The sequence below is a fragment of the Nerophis lumbriciformis genome, linkage group LG18, assembly GCF_033978685.3.
Source record: "Nerophis lumbriciformis linkage group LG18, RoL_Nlum_v2.1, whole genome shotgun sequence".
In the NCBI taxonomy this organism is placed as follows: domain Eukaryota; kingdom Metazoa; phylum Chordata; class Actinopteri; order Syngnathiformes; family Syngnathidae; genus Nerophis; species Nerophis lumbriciformis.
In genome coordinates, this window is record NC_084565.2 from 43,819,586 (window position 1) to 43,837,258 (window position 17,673).

The following is a 17,673-nucleotide window of genomic DNA, read 5'->3' on the forward strand; positions in this document are numbered from 1 at the left end:
GTGCTTACCTTGGCGGTTGCTTGCGTAGAAGAAGAAGCACTTCCTCTTCTACGGGGAAAAAAGATGGCGGCTGTTTACCGTAGTTGCGAGACCGAAACCTTATGAAAATGAATCTTAATATTAATCCATATATAAAGCGCACCGGGTTATAAGCCGCACTGTCAGCTTTTGAGTAAATTTGTGGTTTTTAGGTGCGGCTAATAGTGCGGAAAATACGGTAATTATTATTTGCAAAAAAAATAAAGTTTATGAGTTTGAACATCAAATATGTTGTCTTTGTAGCATATTCAACTGAATACGGCTTGAAAATGATTTGCAAATCATTGTATTGCGTTTATATTTACATCTAACACAATTTCCCAACTCATATGGAAACGGGGTTTGTAGATTTCAGTGCATTTGAAAGAACTACCAACATACTCTGAAGTCTGCGCTCTACTGAAACATGTGAAAGTTCCAGTGATCACAAAGAACAGAAGAGCATGCACCATTATTGTAGTCCGTACCTGCTTGGCACCCGTCAGCTTGCATTTGAGCTCGTTGATGGCCGACTCGTCTTCGTACCTCCCTTGCGTCAGGTCCTGGCAGGATTTCTCCAGTTCTGCCAGGCGTGTTTGAAGCTGCTGGCGATCGCTCTCCAGCTTGTGGCTCAGCTCCTGCTTCTGCTTCTCTAGTCGGCTCTGTATCTGCAGGAGAACTCACATTTCTTTACTCGCATCCTCTAACAGTGTTTTTCAAACTTTTTTGAGCCAAGGCACATTTTTTTGCGTTGAAAAAATGCGGAGGCACACCACCAGCAGAAATCATTCAAAAACAAAACTCAGTTGACAGTAAAAAGTCGTAGTCGCAATTGTTGGATATGACTTTAAAGCATAACCAAGCATGCATCACTATAGCTCGTCTCAAAGTAGGTGTACTGTCACCAGTGTTGGGTTAGTTACTGAAAAGCAGTAACTAGTTACAGTTACTTCATTTCAAAAGTAACTCAGTTACTAACTCAGTTACTTACACCAAAAAGTAATGCGTTACTGTGAAAAGTAACTATTTAGTTACTTCTTTTTTCCCCCTTTTTTTAAAGCTCCAATTAATGCCCTTTTAGCCTTCATTTCAGTACTGTTATTGCACTGGAGAATAATACAATGTGTTGATCAACTTGACATGCATTTGCATCACTCAACTCTGCTAAGCCATGTGGTCTACATACAACACACAAAGACAAAGATATGTTACAAAGGCCAATTTGTTTCTGGCCAGAACAAATTGACAAAACTATTTTAAATAGCTGCAACATAACATACATAAGTAACAAACAGCATAATAACAGCATAGATGTAAAGCAAGAAAGGCACACACTACATACACAAAGTCTAACCAGGCATTTTCTTCCTCAAGTAATTCTTATACAAAATCATGTCTGAAACCCAGAACACTACACATTTCCCCAGTTTTAGTTTAGAGATAAGGAAAGATTGGCCTGGCCCACTAGCATCCCTCTTTATGTTTGTGAACTTTATAGTCTATACATTTAGAGTGATGTGATAATCAAACACTCTAGAAGTCTAGAATGAAAGAGTATATAAGAGAATTGACAGCAACGTTCCCTCTCAGGAGCGCGCCTGTGCAATTGCACACTGCTCAAGCGTCCTCTGCGCACGGCAAATCTATGCCATACACAAAATCAAATAAAAAAATAAGCGCATAACAATTTTCGACACGACACGGACACGACAGAGAAAACCGTTTTCGTCATCATTGTTCAAATATTGTAACGTCTGTCGAGACGCTTTGAGGACATGAATTCCATCCATCACTTTACTGAGCAAAACTCTTTACTGTCGGCCATAAACACATCACCAAAACATTAGTAAAAAAATGATATCTAGCAAACCTGGTCATTTTCTGCAGTACAAACCAGACCAAAAGCAACTTTGTTATATCAACAGCAGCCGCTCGCTCTCTCACGTGCGCCAACACTTGCACATATGGCACTTAGCCAGTGATGCGTTTACAGCCACACAAAAAGTCGGACAACTCCAACACCACACATAAAGTGTCATTCCAGGTCGTTACACTATGATTTACCAATCAAATGTGTGCTTATTCTAGTGTCATTTATTAGGAATCTTAATTTATAAATATTAATCATTAAATGCTGTTAGTATATTAAATAAATACTAATAAAAATATATTTTTTTACAAACAGGGAAGTTGCAGGAATGTACACATGATCCCCTGCTTACATCTCATTGTGCAACATGTGAATGTTTTAATGGGAACTAAATGCAATGTCTGAAAGGGGTACAAATTATTTCCAAAGCAGGACCTCCACCCAGACAAACAATACAAGTACACAGTTCATGAAAAACAATATTTTTTTTTATTGTCATTATAAGTGGGCCTAAACACTTATATTAGAAATGGAAATGACTGCTGTCATTTGATTCTAATAATAAGAGAATGTTGTCTGTCTATCTGTGTTGGCCCTGTGATGAGGTGGGGACTTGTCCAGGGTGTACCCTGCCTTCCGCCCGAATGCAGCTGAGATAGGCTCCAGCGACCCCGAAAGGGACAAGCGGTATAAAATGGATGGATGGATGGAGATGTAAGTTGTTATTTAATCAGGTTTGGGCCAGGTGTGCTGCTGGTGTAGCCACAGTGTGCACGTGTGATGTTGCTCACATGGGCTCCACTCAATGCTCAGGGACTTTTTGCATTTGCTCACACACATGAACAATTAGAGGGAACATTGATTGACAGAGTGTGTACCTTCAGCGGTGAATGGTGGTGGTGGTGGAGGTGAAGTGGCATCAGAGTCTCTGTCTCTCTTTACTAGCTTCGTGGAAGCATGTTGCTATGTAGCTTGTTTCAGCAGATTTGAATTGCTGTTTTGGGCAGTAGATGGCATCTTTGATCCAAAGCACAATTTACATTTAACTAAAATGTTATTTTCTTTGTGCTCGACAAAAGAAAAGTAGTGAAAATATCTCCATGTTAGCAAACTCGACTTCTGGCTCCGCCATGATCAGACACGCCCCCCCCCTCTCCACACTCACACGCACACACACCCACACAGAGCGCATATGTCTCTCTCTCTTCTCCGGCTCGACACAAGAAGAATCAGAACGATGACAGAGCAGCGCTCCGATAAAACACACTTTATACTACATAAAAAGTAACGTAAAATAACGCAGTAACGTATCATGTAGTAACGGTAACTGAGTTACTGAATATAAAAAAATAACGCGTTAGATTACTAGTTACCGCCAAAACTAACGGCGTTACAGTAACGCGTTACTTTGTAACGCGTTAGTCCCAACACTGACTGTCACCACCTGTCACATCACACCCTGACTTATTTGGACTTTTTTTGCTGTTTTCCTGTGTAGTGTTTTACTTCTTGTCTTGCGCTCCTATTTTGGTGACTTTTCCTGTTTTGTTGGTATTTTCCTGTAGCAGTTTCATGTCTTCCTTTGAGCGATATTCCCCGCATCTGCTTTGTTTTAGCAATCAAGAATATTTCAGTTGTTGCTATCCTTCTTTGTGGGGACATTGTTGATTGTCATGTCATGTTCGGATGTACATTGTCTTTGCTCCACAGTAAGTCTTTGCTGTCGTCCAGCATTCTGTTTTTGTTTACTTTGTTGCCAGTTCAGGTTTAGTTTTGTTCCCTAAGCTTCAATGCCTTTTCTTAGGGGCACTCACCTTTTGCTTAGTTTTGGTTTTAGCATTAGATACCTTTTTTACCTGCACACTGCCTCCCACTGTCATCTGCATATTGGATCACAACAAACCATGTTCCGACATCTACAAAGCAATTAGCTACCTACTGATATTGAAGAGTATAATATTATTACGCTGCCGAACTCTAGACAGCACCGACGCTCAACAACAACACATCATTTGCAGACTATGATTACTTGTTTGCAAAAAATATTTTTACCCCAAATAGGTCAAATTACATAATCTCCCACGGCACACCAGACTGTGGTTGAAAAACACTGCTCTAACACATCTGGAAGGCGTTTTGAGAGGTGGGAGGGGTCTTACCTCCGCCACCTTCTCCTTCTCGGACTGCAGCCGCTCCGAGTGACGGTTGGACAGCAAGTTGGTCTGAAGATTCCATTCCGAATGCAGCTCGTCCAACTCTTTGGTCTTCTCTGACAGAGTCTGATGGACATTTGCAAAATAAACACAAAAAACGACTTAAACTATGATGCATTTTGTACATTAAAGATGCTAAAACTAATGGGTTGTATGTCCGTATGTGCTAAACTATTTGAATAAAACATCTCAGCTTTGTGTTACAGGCGACAAGGCAAATTAGTGTGATTTTTATATCATTTATATCATTGGACCCTAGAGATGTCGGATAATGGCTTTTTTACCGATATTCCGATATTGTCCAACTCTTAATTACCGATACCGATATCAAGCGGTACCGATATATACAGTGGTGGAATGAACACATTATTATGCCTAATTTTGTTGTGATGCCCCGCTGGATGCATTAAACAATGTAACAAGGTTTTTCCAAAATAAATCAACTCAAGTTATGGAAAAAAAATGCCAACATGGCACTGCCATATTTATTATTGAAGTCACAAAGTGCATTATTTTTTTAACATGCCTCAAAACAATAACAGTGCAATACTTTTTCATAACATGGTCACTACTGCCTAGTTTCTCTTGTTATATTCTTATTTTACTGTTATATTTTGATTTTCATTGTTGTTTTATATTTTTATTCTTACAGTAATATTTTTCTCTTCTGTTTCTATTTATACCCCCATTATTTACTTTTGAAATTCGATCTCAATTCTGTACCCTGCTGCTGGAATTTTAATTTTACTGAAGAAACTCACCTGAAGGAATCAATAAAGTACTATCTATCTATCTATCCAAACAGCAGCTTGGAATTTGGGACATGCTCTCCCTGAGAGAGACTATGAGAGGTTGAGGTGGGGGGGTGGGGGTTAGCGGGGGTGTTTATATTGTAGCGTCCCGGAAGAGTTAGTACTACAAGGGATTCTGGGTATTTGTTCTGTTGTGTTACGGTGGGGATGTTCTCCCGAAATGTGTTTGTCATTCTTGTTTGGTGTGGGTTCACAGTGTGGTGCATATTTGTAACAGTGTTAAAGTTGTTTATACGGCTTGATGAACAAGTATGTCTGGCATCAATTCGTAATGAGTAAAGCCGGTAGATATTTCGTGACTGGGATGGCATGCATGTAAAGGAAGTGCCTTAAAGGTTTATTGTCTCTCTGTACCTCTCCCTACGTCCGTGTACACAGCGGCGTTTAAAAACGTCATACATTTTACTTTTAAAAACCGATACCGATAATAACGAAACCGATACCGATAATTTCCGATATTACATTTCAAAGCATTTATCGGCCGATAATATCGGGCTGCCGACATCCCTATTGGACCCCATGGCAAAGGCTATAGGAATACCCAATGAAAGAACTGTGTCAATAATATCCAAACAGCAGCTTGGAATTTGGGACATGCTCTCCCTGAGAGAGACTATGAGAGGTTGAGGTGGGAGGGTAGGGGTTAGCGGGGGTGTTTATATTGTAGCGTCCCGGAAGAGTTAGTACTACAAGGGATTCTGGGTATTTGTTCTGTTGTGTTTATGTTGTGTTACGGTGCGGATGTTCTCCCGAAATGTGTTTGTCATTCTTGTTTGGTGTGGGTTCACAGTGTGGCGCATATTTGTAACAGTGTTAAAGTTCTTTATACGGTCACCCTCCGTGTGACCTGTATGGCTGTTGAACAAGTATGTCTTGCATCAATTCGTAATGAGTAAAGCCGGTAGATATTACGTGACTGGGATGGCATGCACGTAAAGGAAGTGCCTTAAAGGTTTATTGTCTCTCTGTACCTCTCCCTACGTCCCTGCACACACCGGCGTTTAAAAACGTCATACATTTTACTTTTAAAAACCGATACCGATAATTTCCGATATTACATTTTAAAGCATTTATCGGCCGATAATATCGAGCTGCCGACATCCCTATTGGACCCCATGGCAAAGGCTATAGGAATACCCAATGAAAGAACTGTGTGAATAATTTGTCATAAACAAACACCTGCTGAGCATGTTTCAGCCGCCTGGACAGATCCTCTTCAGTTCTTTGGAGTGTCTCCTCCAGGCTTTGTTTTTCCAACTGAAACAGAGAAGTCATGTCCACGTTATTTAGCTAATTGTCACGTTCAAACACTGAGGACATCTATTAAACAAGACAAAAGGCAAGGAATCAAACAGGGACAGAATTCAATTTGGACTCAATATTGAGGAGAGACATGGCCACTGCACTCTCTGTACAGTCCTGCACCACGCTCTGACGAAGAAGGTTTTCGTCTCCTCTTTTATTCAGATGTTCAATGTTCACGCACCAACACATGTCACAGCAGGAATGGGGAGTATGTAAAACAGTCATTGTTTTCGGTCGCTTTGAAGACCAAGAAGAGGATTTCTCGGGCTTGGGCTCTTCCTGGATCCAGCTGGGGCAAGTGTTGGAGGACAATGGATAACCCCTCCCGTCTCCTGACCACAGCGACTTCAAGAGGGCAGCGGGTCGTAAATAGCGTTGACCTCGGTTACCAAATAGTTGGAAGAGAGTTTGTGAAATACTTCAAAGAGAGTTCGTTTAACACTTCAAAGAGAGTTCCTCTGGAAGTTGAGCAGATCCTGCCATCTGTCCGTGTTGAAATCACAGTGGCGTTTCACGAGCCTTCTTCCTCTTGGTAGGCCTCGAAAGACAGCCTTCATCTTCTTATCAGGAACATAATGTAATACAATGTTTCTTTTGTGATAACTTACAAACAATTATTCCAACATTAATTATTGCAAAAACATATTTTAGGACGGTTTTAGACTAGCTTTGGTGCTGCTGACTGTCTTTATTGAGCTGGTTTCTTTGTGTGTGGGGAGCTTCCTAATAAAGGCAGACCCTTACAATGCTGTCCTTTTATTGATAGCACGTACAATACAGATACAATACACAGTTGCTAATTTTTCAAAATGACAAAGTTTATGTCATAAAAAAATGTTTTCGTCCCGATTGATGATTGGTGTTCACGGCTGTCACTCACCCGGTCTCGTCAGCACATGCACGCAGGGAGCGCGTGCACTAGAGATGCGCGGTTTGCGGACACAACCGCGGAGTCCGCGGATTATCCGCGGGTCAGGCGGTTGAAATAAAAAAAAAATTAGATTTTATCCGCGGGTCGGGTCGGGCGGTTGAAATAAAAAAAAATTAAGATTTTAAATAGAGTCAGGCGGGCGGCAGTTAAACCAATTCGGAAATATATATCGTATTTTCCGCACTATTAGCCGCACCTAAAAACCACAAATTTACTCAAAAGCTGACAGTGCGGCTTTTAACCCGGTGCGCCTTATATATGGATTAATATTAAGATTCATTTTCATAAAGTTTCGATCCCGCAAACTACGGTAAACAGCCGCCATCTTTTTTCCCGGTAGAACAGGAAGCGCTTCTTCTTCTACGCAAGCAACCGCCAAGGTAAGCACCCGCCCCCATAGAACAGGAAGCGCTTCTTCTTCTACTGTAAGCAACCACCCGCCCCCGGAAGAAGAAGAAGAAGCGCGCTGATTTTCGTTTCATTTCCTTTGTGTGTTTACATCTGTAAAGACCAGACCACAAAATGGCTCCTACTAAGCGACACGCGTATAACGCAGAATTTAAACTTAAGGCAATAAGTCATGCCGAAGAACACGGAAATAGAGCAGCAGCAAGAGAATATAACATAAATGAATCAATGGTGCGTAGGTGGAGGAAGCAAGAAGATGACCTGCGCCAGGTAAAGAAGACAAAACAGAGTTTCCGAGGGAACAAAGCAAGATGGCTACTGTTGGAGGACAAACTCGAACAGTGGGTTGTTGAGCAGAGAGCAGCAAGCAGAAGTGTCAGCACCATCACTATTCGAATGAAGGCAACAGCGCTAGCAAGCGAACTTCACCTGGATGATTTTAAAGGTGGTGCTTCTTGGTGTTTCCGGTTCATGAAAAGACGCAATCTCTCCATCCGCACACGGACCACTATTTCACAGCAACTGCCTAAAGACTTTCAAGAAAAGCTGGCTACTTTCCGTGCATATTGTAAAAACAAGATAGCTGAAAAAAAGATCCGGCCAGAGAACATTATCAACATGGACGAGGTTCCACTGACTTTTGATATTCCTGTGAACCGCACTGTTGATACAACGGGAGCACGTACGGTGAATATTCGCACCACAGGGAATGAGAAGTCATCCTTCACTGTGGTTCTAGCTTGCCATGCTAAGGGCCAGAAACTTCCACCCATGGTGATATTCAAAAGGAAGACCTTGCCAAAAGAGACCTTTCCAGCCGGCGTCATCATAAAAGCTAACTCGAAGGAATGGATGGATGAAGAAAAGATGAGCGAGTGGTTAAGGGAAGTTTACGCGAAGAGGCCGGGTGGCTTTTTTCACACAGCTCCGTCCATGTTGATATACGACTCCATGCGCGCCCACATCACAGATGGTGTCAAAAAACAAGTGAAGCACACAAATACAACACTCGCCGTCATTCCGGGTGGATTAACCAAAGAACTCCAACCGCTGGATATTGGTGTCAACAGGGCATTCAAATCACGACTGCGAACGGCGTGGGAACAATGGATGACCGAAGGCGAACACACCTTCACTAAGACAGGCAGACAGCGCCGGACGACATACGCCAACATCTGCCAGTGGATCGTAAATGCCTGGGCAGATATTTCGGTCACAACTGTGGTCCGAGCTTTCCGGAAGGCAGGATTCACAGAACTGCTGGACAACAGCGACACTGACTCCGATGACTTCGACGAGACGGAACCGGCCATTTTGGATCCCACATTTGCCCAACTTTTCAATTCGGACACCGAAGACGAAGAATTCGAGGGATTTACGAATGAAGAATAACTTCAGAAAGTGAGCGTTATGTTTATTTTGTGTGTTGTGACATTAACGTTCGAGCAACATTATGTTGCTATTGCTCTGCAATATTTTGAATTTTACTATGTTTGTGATTGCACATTTGCGTACATTTTGGGACAGAGTTGTTAGAACGCTGGTTTTTAATATATTATTAAAGTTTGACTGACCTATCTGACTGTTTTTTTGACATTCCCTTTAGCGCAGCGTAGGCGCGGCTTATAACCCGGGGCGGCTTATAGGTGGACAAAGTTTTGAAATATGCCATTCATTGAAGGTGCGGCTAATAACCCGGGGCGGCTTATAGTGCGGAAAATACGGTACATAGTTAAATGTTGTTACCCACATACGAAAAACGAGCAGGCACCTGCAGCATATGCCACAACAGAAGAAGAAGAAAAAAAAGAGATGGCAACGCCGGCAGCAAACGTGGTACGCGACAAACTAAAAAAGGGAATACTAAAGACCAGGGGAAAAAAAAGGCCAGAAAAGTTCAGCGTGGACTCGTTTTTATGAGGTTGTAAATCAGGATGATAGTAATGCTGGCTACGTGATTTGCAAGAGCTGCGACGCTGTTTATGTCTACGACAGTCACAAAACCGGGGACATCTAACATGGTGCATCACATTTGTGCAAAACCCCGAACCTCCACAAACACCCTGAACATGAGCAGTTTCGTCCGCCGTGATCCCAGAAGAGTGCCACAGGATGTTAAAACAAGATAGAACGCAGCTGCCTGCAGCAGTTTGAGTGGCGCGAGCGCGCTCGGAGGTGCGCTCGGCGCGGCTCCCAGATGATTGCGCGCTGGTGTGCGTCTGGGCCGTGACAGCGTGGCACGCATTGAATGTCTATGCTGCATTGGATCAGTCTCCTTTCTTTAACAGGCAAAAGCTTTATAACCTCACTAATGCCTTGCATCGTCTATATTAGATATATAACAACAGGCGGGTGGCGGATGGCGGGCGGGTGCTGTTTTGATTAAATGTTAGCTCGGTTGGATGGCGGATGGTTGACGACTTTTGTGATGCGGTTGCGGATGAAATAATTGCCTATCCGCGCATCTCTAGCGTGCACACAAACAACTATGATAGAATATACGTTCAATGACAGCAAACACTAGCTATTCAAATTGCTATTATTGGCTAACAACACCTAAAGCTAATGTGTGTGCATGTGCTACGTATGGACGTCATTACGTGCACAAAGCCGTGAGAGGGCAGGATATAAAATACATTGGAAGTTTGACAAAAAGCCCCTTGACTTAATTAGTGTTTTGTTTTGAGATAAGAGCTGTCTCTTGGCTAATTGTGATGCAAGCAAACATTTGAGATACAAGCATACCCGCCATGAGTTGCTTGAACAAATGTCACAGTGAACCCATAAGAGCCAAACAAAATAGTTTATAGCTAGAGGTTGACATGACTCATTGTTTAGTTTGGCTGAAGTTGATTTCCAACATGTATACAGTTTCAATATTATACATCACATACTTTCTTTTTTTTTTCTCTTTACATCATGTCCAAAAAGGAGTAGGAAGAAGCAAAGCTTATTTAATCCTACCTAGGGTTGCAAAATTCCGGGATAATTCAAAGTTGGAAACTTTCCATGGGAATGAACGGGAATAAACATTGAATGCAACATGCTAGATCTTGCAGCATGATTATTAGCTAAAACAACCGGGTTTAATGCAAATTCAGTCGAATTTCAACCCTGCACTGTGCATTCCTCCATCACATGCCCAGATAATTCCCAGCATGCTACACACTACAGCAGGGCTATTGAGGCCACACTAGTATTTGAGCCCAAGGACTTCATCCAGTCAGGTAAGTGTTGATGGGGTAAATATATTTGATGTATGGTATTTAAGTGTAATTGCTTGTTACTGTATGACTGTAGACTACTCCAACAGACTAACTCTTCCTGTACTTGTTCAATGATTTTGGGGCCAATATCTCTCGCTAGCTAGGTTTATGTACCACCACAGTCTCAGAATGAACCCAAAATATTTCTCCGTTAGCCGTGATGTTATTTTTCTCTATGTTAAATCCCATTCATTTATGCTAAATTGCACTGTGCGATTCAAGAACTCCTTCATTCCACACTCCATCCAGCTGTATAATCACTCGCCATACAGCAATAGATACTATCTGCCCATTACCTGACACCTGACACGTCAGCTACTTCTCTTTGTTTTTAATGTCTATTTTCTATTTTCTGCTGGATCTACTCTCTATTTGATGCTGCTGCTGTCACATATACTGTAATATTGTACATGGTCATTGGTATATATTGTATATATGTTATAGACATAATATAATGTATCTGTATATATATTATACTGTACACATATCATGTATATATTCGTAATCTGTATATATAAATATACTGCACACTAGAGATGTGCGGTTTGTGGACACAACCGCGGAGTCCGCGGATAAACCACGGGTCAGGCAGGTAAAAATAGATTTTCAATTGATGCGGCCGGGTTGCGGTTGAACCAATTCGGAAATATATATACATAGTTAAATGTTACCCACATACGAAAAACGAGCAGCACTCTTTGAAACAGTCAATTTTTCATCAGGCACCGTGTCCCAGCAACAAGTGGCGCAAGTGAGCGCTCGTTCAGCGCAGCAGGGCGCATTTTAGAGGCCAGGCGCTCTCGCATGAATCCTGGCACTGTAGATGCCATTTTATTCCTGCATAGTGCTAACAAAAAAAAAAGTAAGTAGACATACGGTTGGATATGTTAAAGGAATTAGTCTACGTTACCTATAGGCTATACCAAATAAGCCCATGTCTAACCTATATTGAGTTCGCTCAGCTAAATCATTTTGATGGTTACGTGTTGTTTGGGCGCACTACAATGCAAAGGAATTAAGGCAATTGCGTTGTTTATTGTGTTTTTTTTCTATTGGAGATATACTACTATGTGTGAATAATTATTTGGCCTCGCTTTCAAGTGAAGCGCATCTCCGATTGGCGACAATGTAAGGATATTTAGCCTGCTTTGTTTGTCGCGACCGTCTATTTTCATTATAATTTAAGTTTGATGATAAACTGATGGGTTTGATTTCCCCCCTTCAGCTATTTGCCTTGGCCAATAAGTTGCAGGTAATTTATTATTATTATTTATTTTTGTTTAAATAGAGATGACATACATATGTTATTGTATAATTTAAGTTTGTGCGCGTGATTGACAGCCTAAGGCTTATGAGGCACATTTTTTATTTATTTTTTTATTTCAACTTAAAAAGGTATGAGCCTATGCCTAGAACATAGGCTATGTGTTTATCTTTATTTTCCTGCCTGTCGTTGACAATGGAGATTGTCTGATATTTTGTCATGGCTGCAGATCAATCAATAAAGGTTCATCTTTGTCGCAAAATTGTTCACTGTTTCACTGTGCACCCCGCCCTCGTCCCTATTTGAGCATTATAACGTTAACAAGTTAATATTCATTGAAATAAATTCAGAACATTTTTTTTACCTAACGAAAATGTAGGCCTAGTCTTTCTAAAACATTTTTTGAACTTCTTAAAAGCCTCGTTCTGCTTGCTGCAACTGCGCACACAAAGTGTGAGGAACGCACTCCTGATCTGAGGGCATTGGCAACAATAGTCAACACTTTCTTAATGGAAATGACAATAATATTATAATAATGATAAATAATATTATCACACATTAATATCTCTTAGCCACTAATGCTTGGCCAAGATATATTAATGCGTGGCACGCATTGAATGTCTCTGCTCCATTGGATCAGTCTCCTTTCTTTAACAGGCAAAAGCTTTATAACCTCACTAATGCCTTGCATCGTCTATATTAGATATATAACAACGGGCGGGTGCGGGCGGGTGTGGTTTTGATAAAATGTTGGTTCGGGTGGATGGCGGATGGTTGACGACTTTTGTGATGCGGTTGCGGATTAAATAATTGCCTATCCGCGCATCTCTACTGTACACATATGTATATATTCGTATATATATATGTTAGATTTTATATTGCTATATTCAGTCTATTTATACCTGCATTGTCCTTTCCATCCTTACACTTTCCATCATTGTAACTGAGCTACTGTGTTGAACAATTTCCCTCGTGGATCATTAAACTTTGTCTAAGTCTAAGTCTAACAACGTTAGCGATCCAAATTGACCTTTTTTGTGATGTGTAAAGTTCAAGTAGCAAATACTAAATGAAAAGGTGTAGTTTCCTCTGCCTTCGGTTCTGCTAGCCATTCTGTTGTCATACAAGAATGTAGCTTACAGTTTGATTTAGCATGCTGATTGACTGTTCATTTATTCATCTAGCCCAGGGGTCGGCAACCCGCGGCTCTAGAGCCGCATGCGGCTCTTTAGCGCCGCCTTAGTGGCTCTCTGGAACTTTTTTAAAAAATGTATGAAAAATAGAAAAAGATGAGGGGAAATGTTTTGTTTGTTTGTTTTAATATGGTTTCTGTAGGAGGACAACCATAACACAAACCTCCCTAATTGTTACAAAGCCCACTGTTTATATTAAACATGCTTCACTGATTCGAGTATTTGGCAAGCACCGTTTTGTCCTATTAATTTTGGCGGTCCTTGAACTCACCGTAGTTTGTTTACATGTATAACTTTCTCCGACTTTCTAGGACGTGTTTTATGCCACTTCTTTTTCTGTCTCATTTTGTCCACCAAACTTTAAACGTTGTGCATGAATGCACAAAGGTGAGTTTTGTTGATGTTATTGACTTGTGTGGAGTGCTAATCAGACATATTTGGTCACTGCAAGACTACAAGCTAATCGATGCTAACATGCTATTTAGGCTAGCTATATGTACATATTGCATCATTATGCCTCATTTGTAGCTATATTTGAGCTCATTTAGTTTCCTTTAAGTCCTCTTAATTCAATTTATATCTCATGACACACTGTCTGTATGAAATATGGCTTTTAATTTTTTGCGGCTCCAGACAATTTGTTTTTGTATTTTTGGTCCAATATGGCTCTTTCAACATTTTGGGTTGCCGACCCCTGATCTAGCCTATTTCTATTCATTTGTCCATCAGTCAAATATTTTTAAAGACTACTCCAATTGTTTAGCTGACTATTTACATCTGTGTGTGGCATTGCATTAGTCTTTTACAAGCTTCTCATCTTATTCTACACAATAAGATGGACGGTGTCCAACTTTGAATAATCAAAAAATGGTCAAAATTTCCAAACTTCCCGTGGTAAATTTCCGGAAATTTACCAGAAACTTTCCACTCCTTTGCAACCCTTATCCTACCCCTTTTCTACTTCATAGCAATTACTAACATATATGTTCTTCTCTTGTTCTTTATAGCCATACGTTAAAAGGTTCAAAAATTCCTTCAATAACCCATTTTATTACTTTCATATTTAATCCGTGACAGTCTGTTGAAGTCTTACTTAAATTTCTTTACAATTTTGATTACTTCCTATTTTGTCACATTATTTAGGAACATTTCTATTTATTGTGTCATTTAGGTACCTAACTGACCCGGTTTTTCAAACCCTTAGCTCTAAATAGGTTCCTATATTTACAGAGTAGTCATTAAAGTGTTCCACCGCTTCATTCATATTGTCATTTTTTATGTTTTCGTCTATAAAGTTTTGAGGGTAACCTTTCTTAGTGCCATTTTTAATAATACTATTCAGGATGCCCCATGTTGCTCTAATATGATGTTTGTTCCTGTCTAATAAATGACTTATATTCTTTTCTACATGTTTCTAATTAGCTTGTTTTAAAGGCCTACTGAAAGCCACTACTACCGACCACGCAGTCTGATAGTTTATATATCAACACATGCCAATAGCTTACTAAAGTGCAATTTTAAATTTCGCTCGAAATATCCTGCTGAAAACGTCTCGGTATGATGACGTCAGCGCGTGACGTCACGGATTGTAGAGGACATTTTGGGACAGCATGGTGGCCAGCTATTAAGTCGTCTGTTTTCATCGCAAAATTCCACAGTATTCTGGACATCTGTGTTGGTGAATCTTTTGCAATTTGTTCAATGAACAATGGAGACAGCAAAGAAGAAAGCTGTAGGTGGGAAGCGGTGTATTGCGGCGGGTGTTGTGCCGGATAACGCACCCCCGCCGTAGAATGCACCCCTTGACTGTCGTGCCGGATAACACAGCCGGTGTTTCATTGTTTACATTCCCGAAAGATGACAGTCAAGCTTTACAATTGGCCTGTGGAGAACTGGGACAACAGAGACTCTTACCAGGAGGACTTTGAGTTGGATGCGCAGACGCGGTACCGTGAGTACGCTTCCAAACATTTGATCGCTTGCCCGTACGTGCGTGCCGCTATGTGCATGTCACGTACGTAACTTTGGGGACTTTGGGGAAATATATGTGCTGTATGAACTTTGGGGAGGTGAACGGTACTTTGGGCTGTGGGATTGAGTGTGTTCTGCAGGTGTTTGAGTTGTATTGGCGGGTTATATAGACGGGAGGGGGGAGGTGTTTGTTATGCGGGATTAATTTGTGGCATATTAAATATAAGCCTGGTTGTGTTGTGGCTAATAGAGTATATACAGGTAAAAGCCAGTAAATTAGAATATTTTGAAAAACTTGATTTATTTCAGTAATTGCATTCAAAGGTGTAACTTGTACATTATATTTATTCATTGCACACAGACTGATGCATTCAAATGTTTATTTCATTTAATTTTGATGATTTGAAATGGCAACAAATGAAAATCCAAAATTCCGTGTGTCACAAAATTAGAATATTACTTAAGGCTAATACAAAAAAGGGATTTTTAGAAATGTTGGCCAACTGAAAAGTATGAAAATGAAAAATATGAGCATGTAAAATACTCAATACTTGGTTGGAGCTCCTTTTGCCTCAATTACTGCGTTAATGCGGCGTGGCATGGAGTCGATGAGTTTCTGGCACTGCTCAGGTGTTATGAGAGCCCAGGTTGCTCTGATAGTGGCCTTCAACTCTTCTGCGTTTTTGGGTCTGGCATTCTGCATCTTCCTTTTCACAGATTTTCTATGGGGCTAAGGTCAGGGGAGTTGGCGGGCCAATTTAGAACAGAAATACCATGGTCCGTAAACCAGGCACGGGTAGATTTTGCGCTGTGTGCAGGCGCCAAGTCCTGTTGGAACTTGAAATCTCCATCTCCATAGAGCAGGTCAGCAGCAGGAAGCATGAAGTGCTCTAAAACTTGCTGGTAGACGGCTGCGTTGACCCTGGATCTCAGGAAACAGAGTGGACCGACACCAGCAGATGACATGGCACCCCAAACCATCACCGATGGTGGAAACTTTACACTAGACTTCAGGCAACGTGGATCCTGTGCCTCTCCTGTCTTCCTCCAGACTCTGGGACCTCGATTTCCAAAGGAAATGCAAAATTTGCATGGTTGGGTGATGGTTTGTGAAAAGGAAGATGCAGAATGCCAGACCCAAAAACGCAGAAGAGTTGAAGGCCACTATCAGAGCAACCTGGGCTCTCATAACACCTGAGCAGTGCCAGAAACTCATCGACTCCATGCCACGCCGCATTAACGCAGTAATTGAGGCAAAAGGAGCTCCAACCAAGTATTGAGTATTGTACATGCTCATATTTTTCATTTTCATACTTTTCAATTGGCCAACATTTCTAAAAATCCCTTTTTTGTATTAGCCTTAAGTAATATTCTAATTTTGTGACACACGGAATTTTGGATTTTCATTTGTTGCCACTTCAAATCATCAAAATTAAATGAAATAAACATTTGAATGCATCAGTCTGTGTGCAATGAATAAATATAATGTACAAGTTACACCTTTTGAATGCAATTACTGAAATAAATCAAGTTTTTCAAAATATTCTAATTTACTGGCTTTTACCTGTATGTAAATATCTGCCTCCGACACTTTCCAATTAAATACTCTATTTTAATTGACTTCAATGGCTGACGCTGCTTTGAGATACAAGTGTTTTGAGTTGCGAGCTCCGCCACAGAGCCAATTAAACTCGTAAGTTGAGGTACTACTGTATATATTTGTATACGCATCAGTTTTGGAGCACACCAACCTTGAGAGATGTCAGAGACGCAGCCAGATACTCGTTGACTTCTCTGTCTGAGCCTGGCTTGAGCCTCAGGGTCAGGCGGTCCGTGTCTTGGTAGGAACATCTCTCCATTACACAGAAGTTGGCGGGGCCTTGGAGTGAGGCGGAGTCACTAGAAAGAAGCAGCTGGAACCTGCGGCCCAAAAACCCAACAAACACATGTCGGAATTTATTGTGCATGCTGTGTATTTTCACGATAAGACCAGTGTTTCCCACACATTCATTTATTTGTGGCGGCCCGCCACAAATGGATTTTTCGGCTTTTGACTCGCTCGACCGCTCATAAAAGCAATGGGACGGTCTGTGAATGTTGCTTGTAGTTACACCTCCGGTGCAGTAGGTGGCGGTAGCCTACTATGCATTGTAACTCCGGGGGGAGGGGGAAGAAGAAGAAGAAGAAGAAGAAGGACGGGATCAAAATACTGTAAATAGTCAACAGGATCAAAATACTGTAAATAGTCAACGGGAAGAATTTTAGTAAGATATAAGCCATGAGCACTACACAGCCAGAAAAAAACCTAGGCAGGACAAGTAAAAATATTGGGGCAAGTAGATTTGAGAAGTAGAAAAAAACCTTAACGTTGAACCGTGCATGTGTTGAGCTGCTGGTTAGACGGCACTGTACATAGAGCGCT

At 41.1% G+C, this 17,673-nt stretch overlaps 1 protein-coding gene across 2 annotated transcripts in view; it reads right to left on the minus strand.

Moving 5' to 3' along the window:
- Positions 1-17,673, minus strand: part of LOC133617999 (spindle assembly abnormal protein 6 homolog) — a 54,576-nt gene that overhangs the window by 22,855 nt on the left and 14,048 nt on the right. For both annotated transcript variants that reach the window (XM_061978450.1, XM_061978449.1), the window contains exons 5-8: positions 17,003-17,171; positions 6,093-6,170; positions 4,048-4,167; positions 507-686 (exon numbers count right to left, since the gene is read on the minus strand). In XM_061978450.1, the coding sequence (XP_061834434.1) occupies positions 507-686; positions 4,048-4,167; positions 6,093-6,170; positions 17,003-17,171 (547 nt within the window). The remainder of the gene's footprint in view (positions 1-506; positions 687-4,047; positions 4,168-6,092; positions 6,171-17,002; positions 17,172-17,673) is intronic.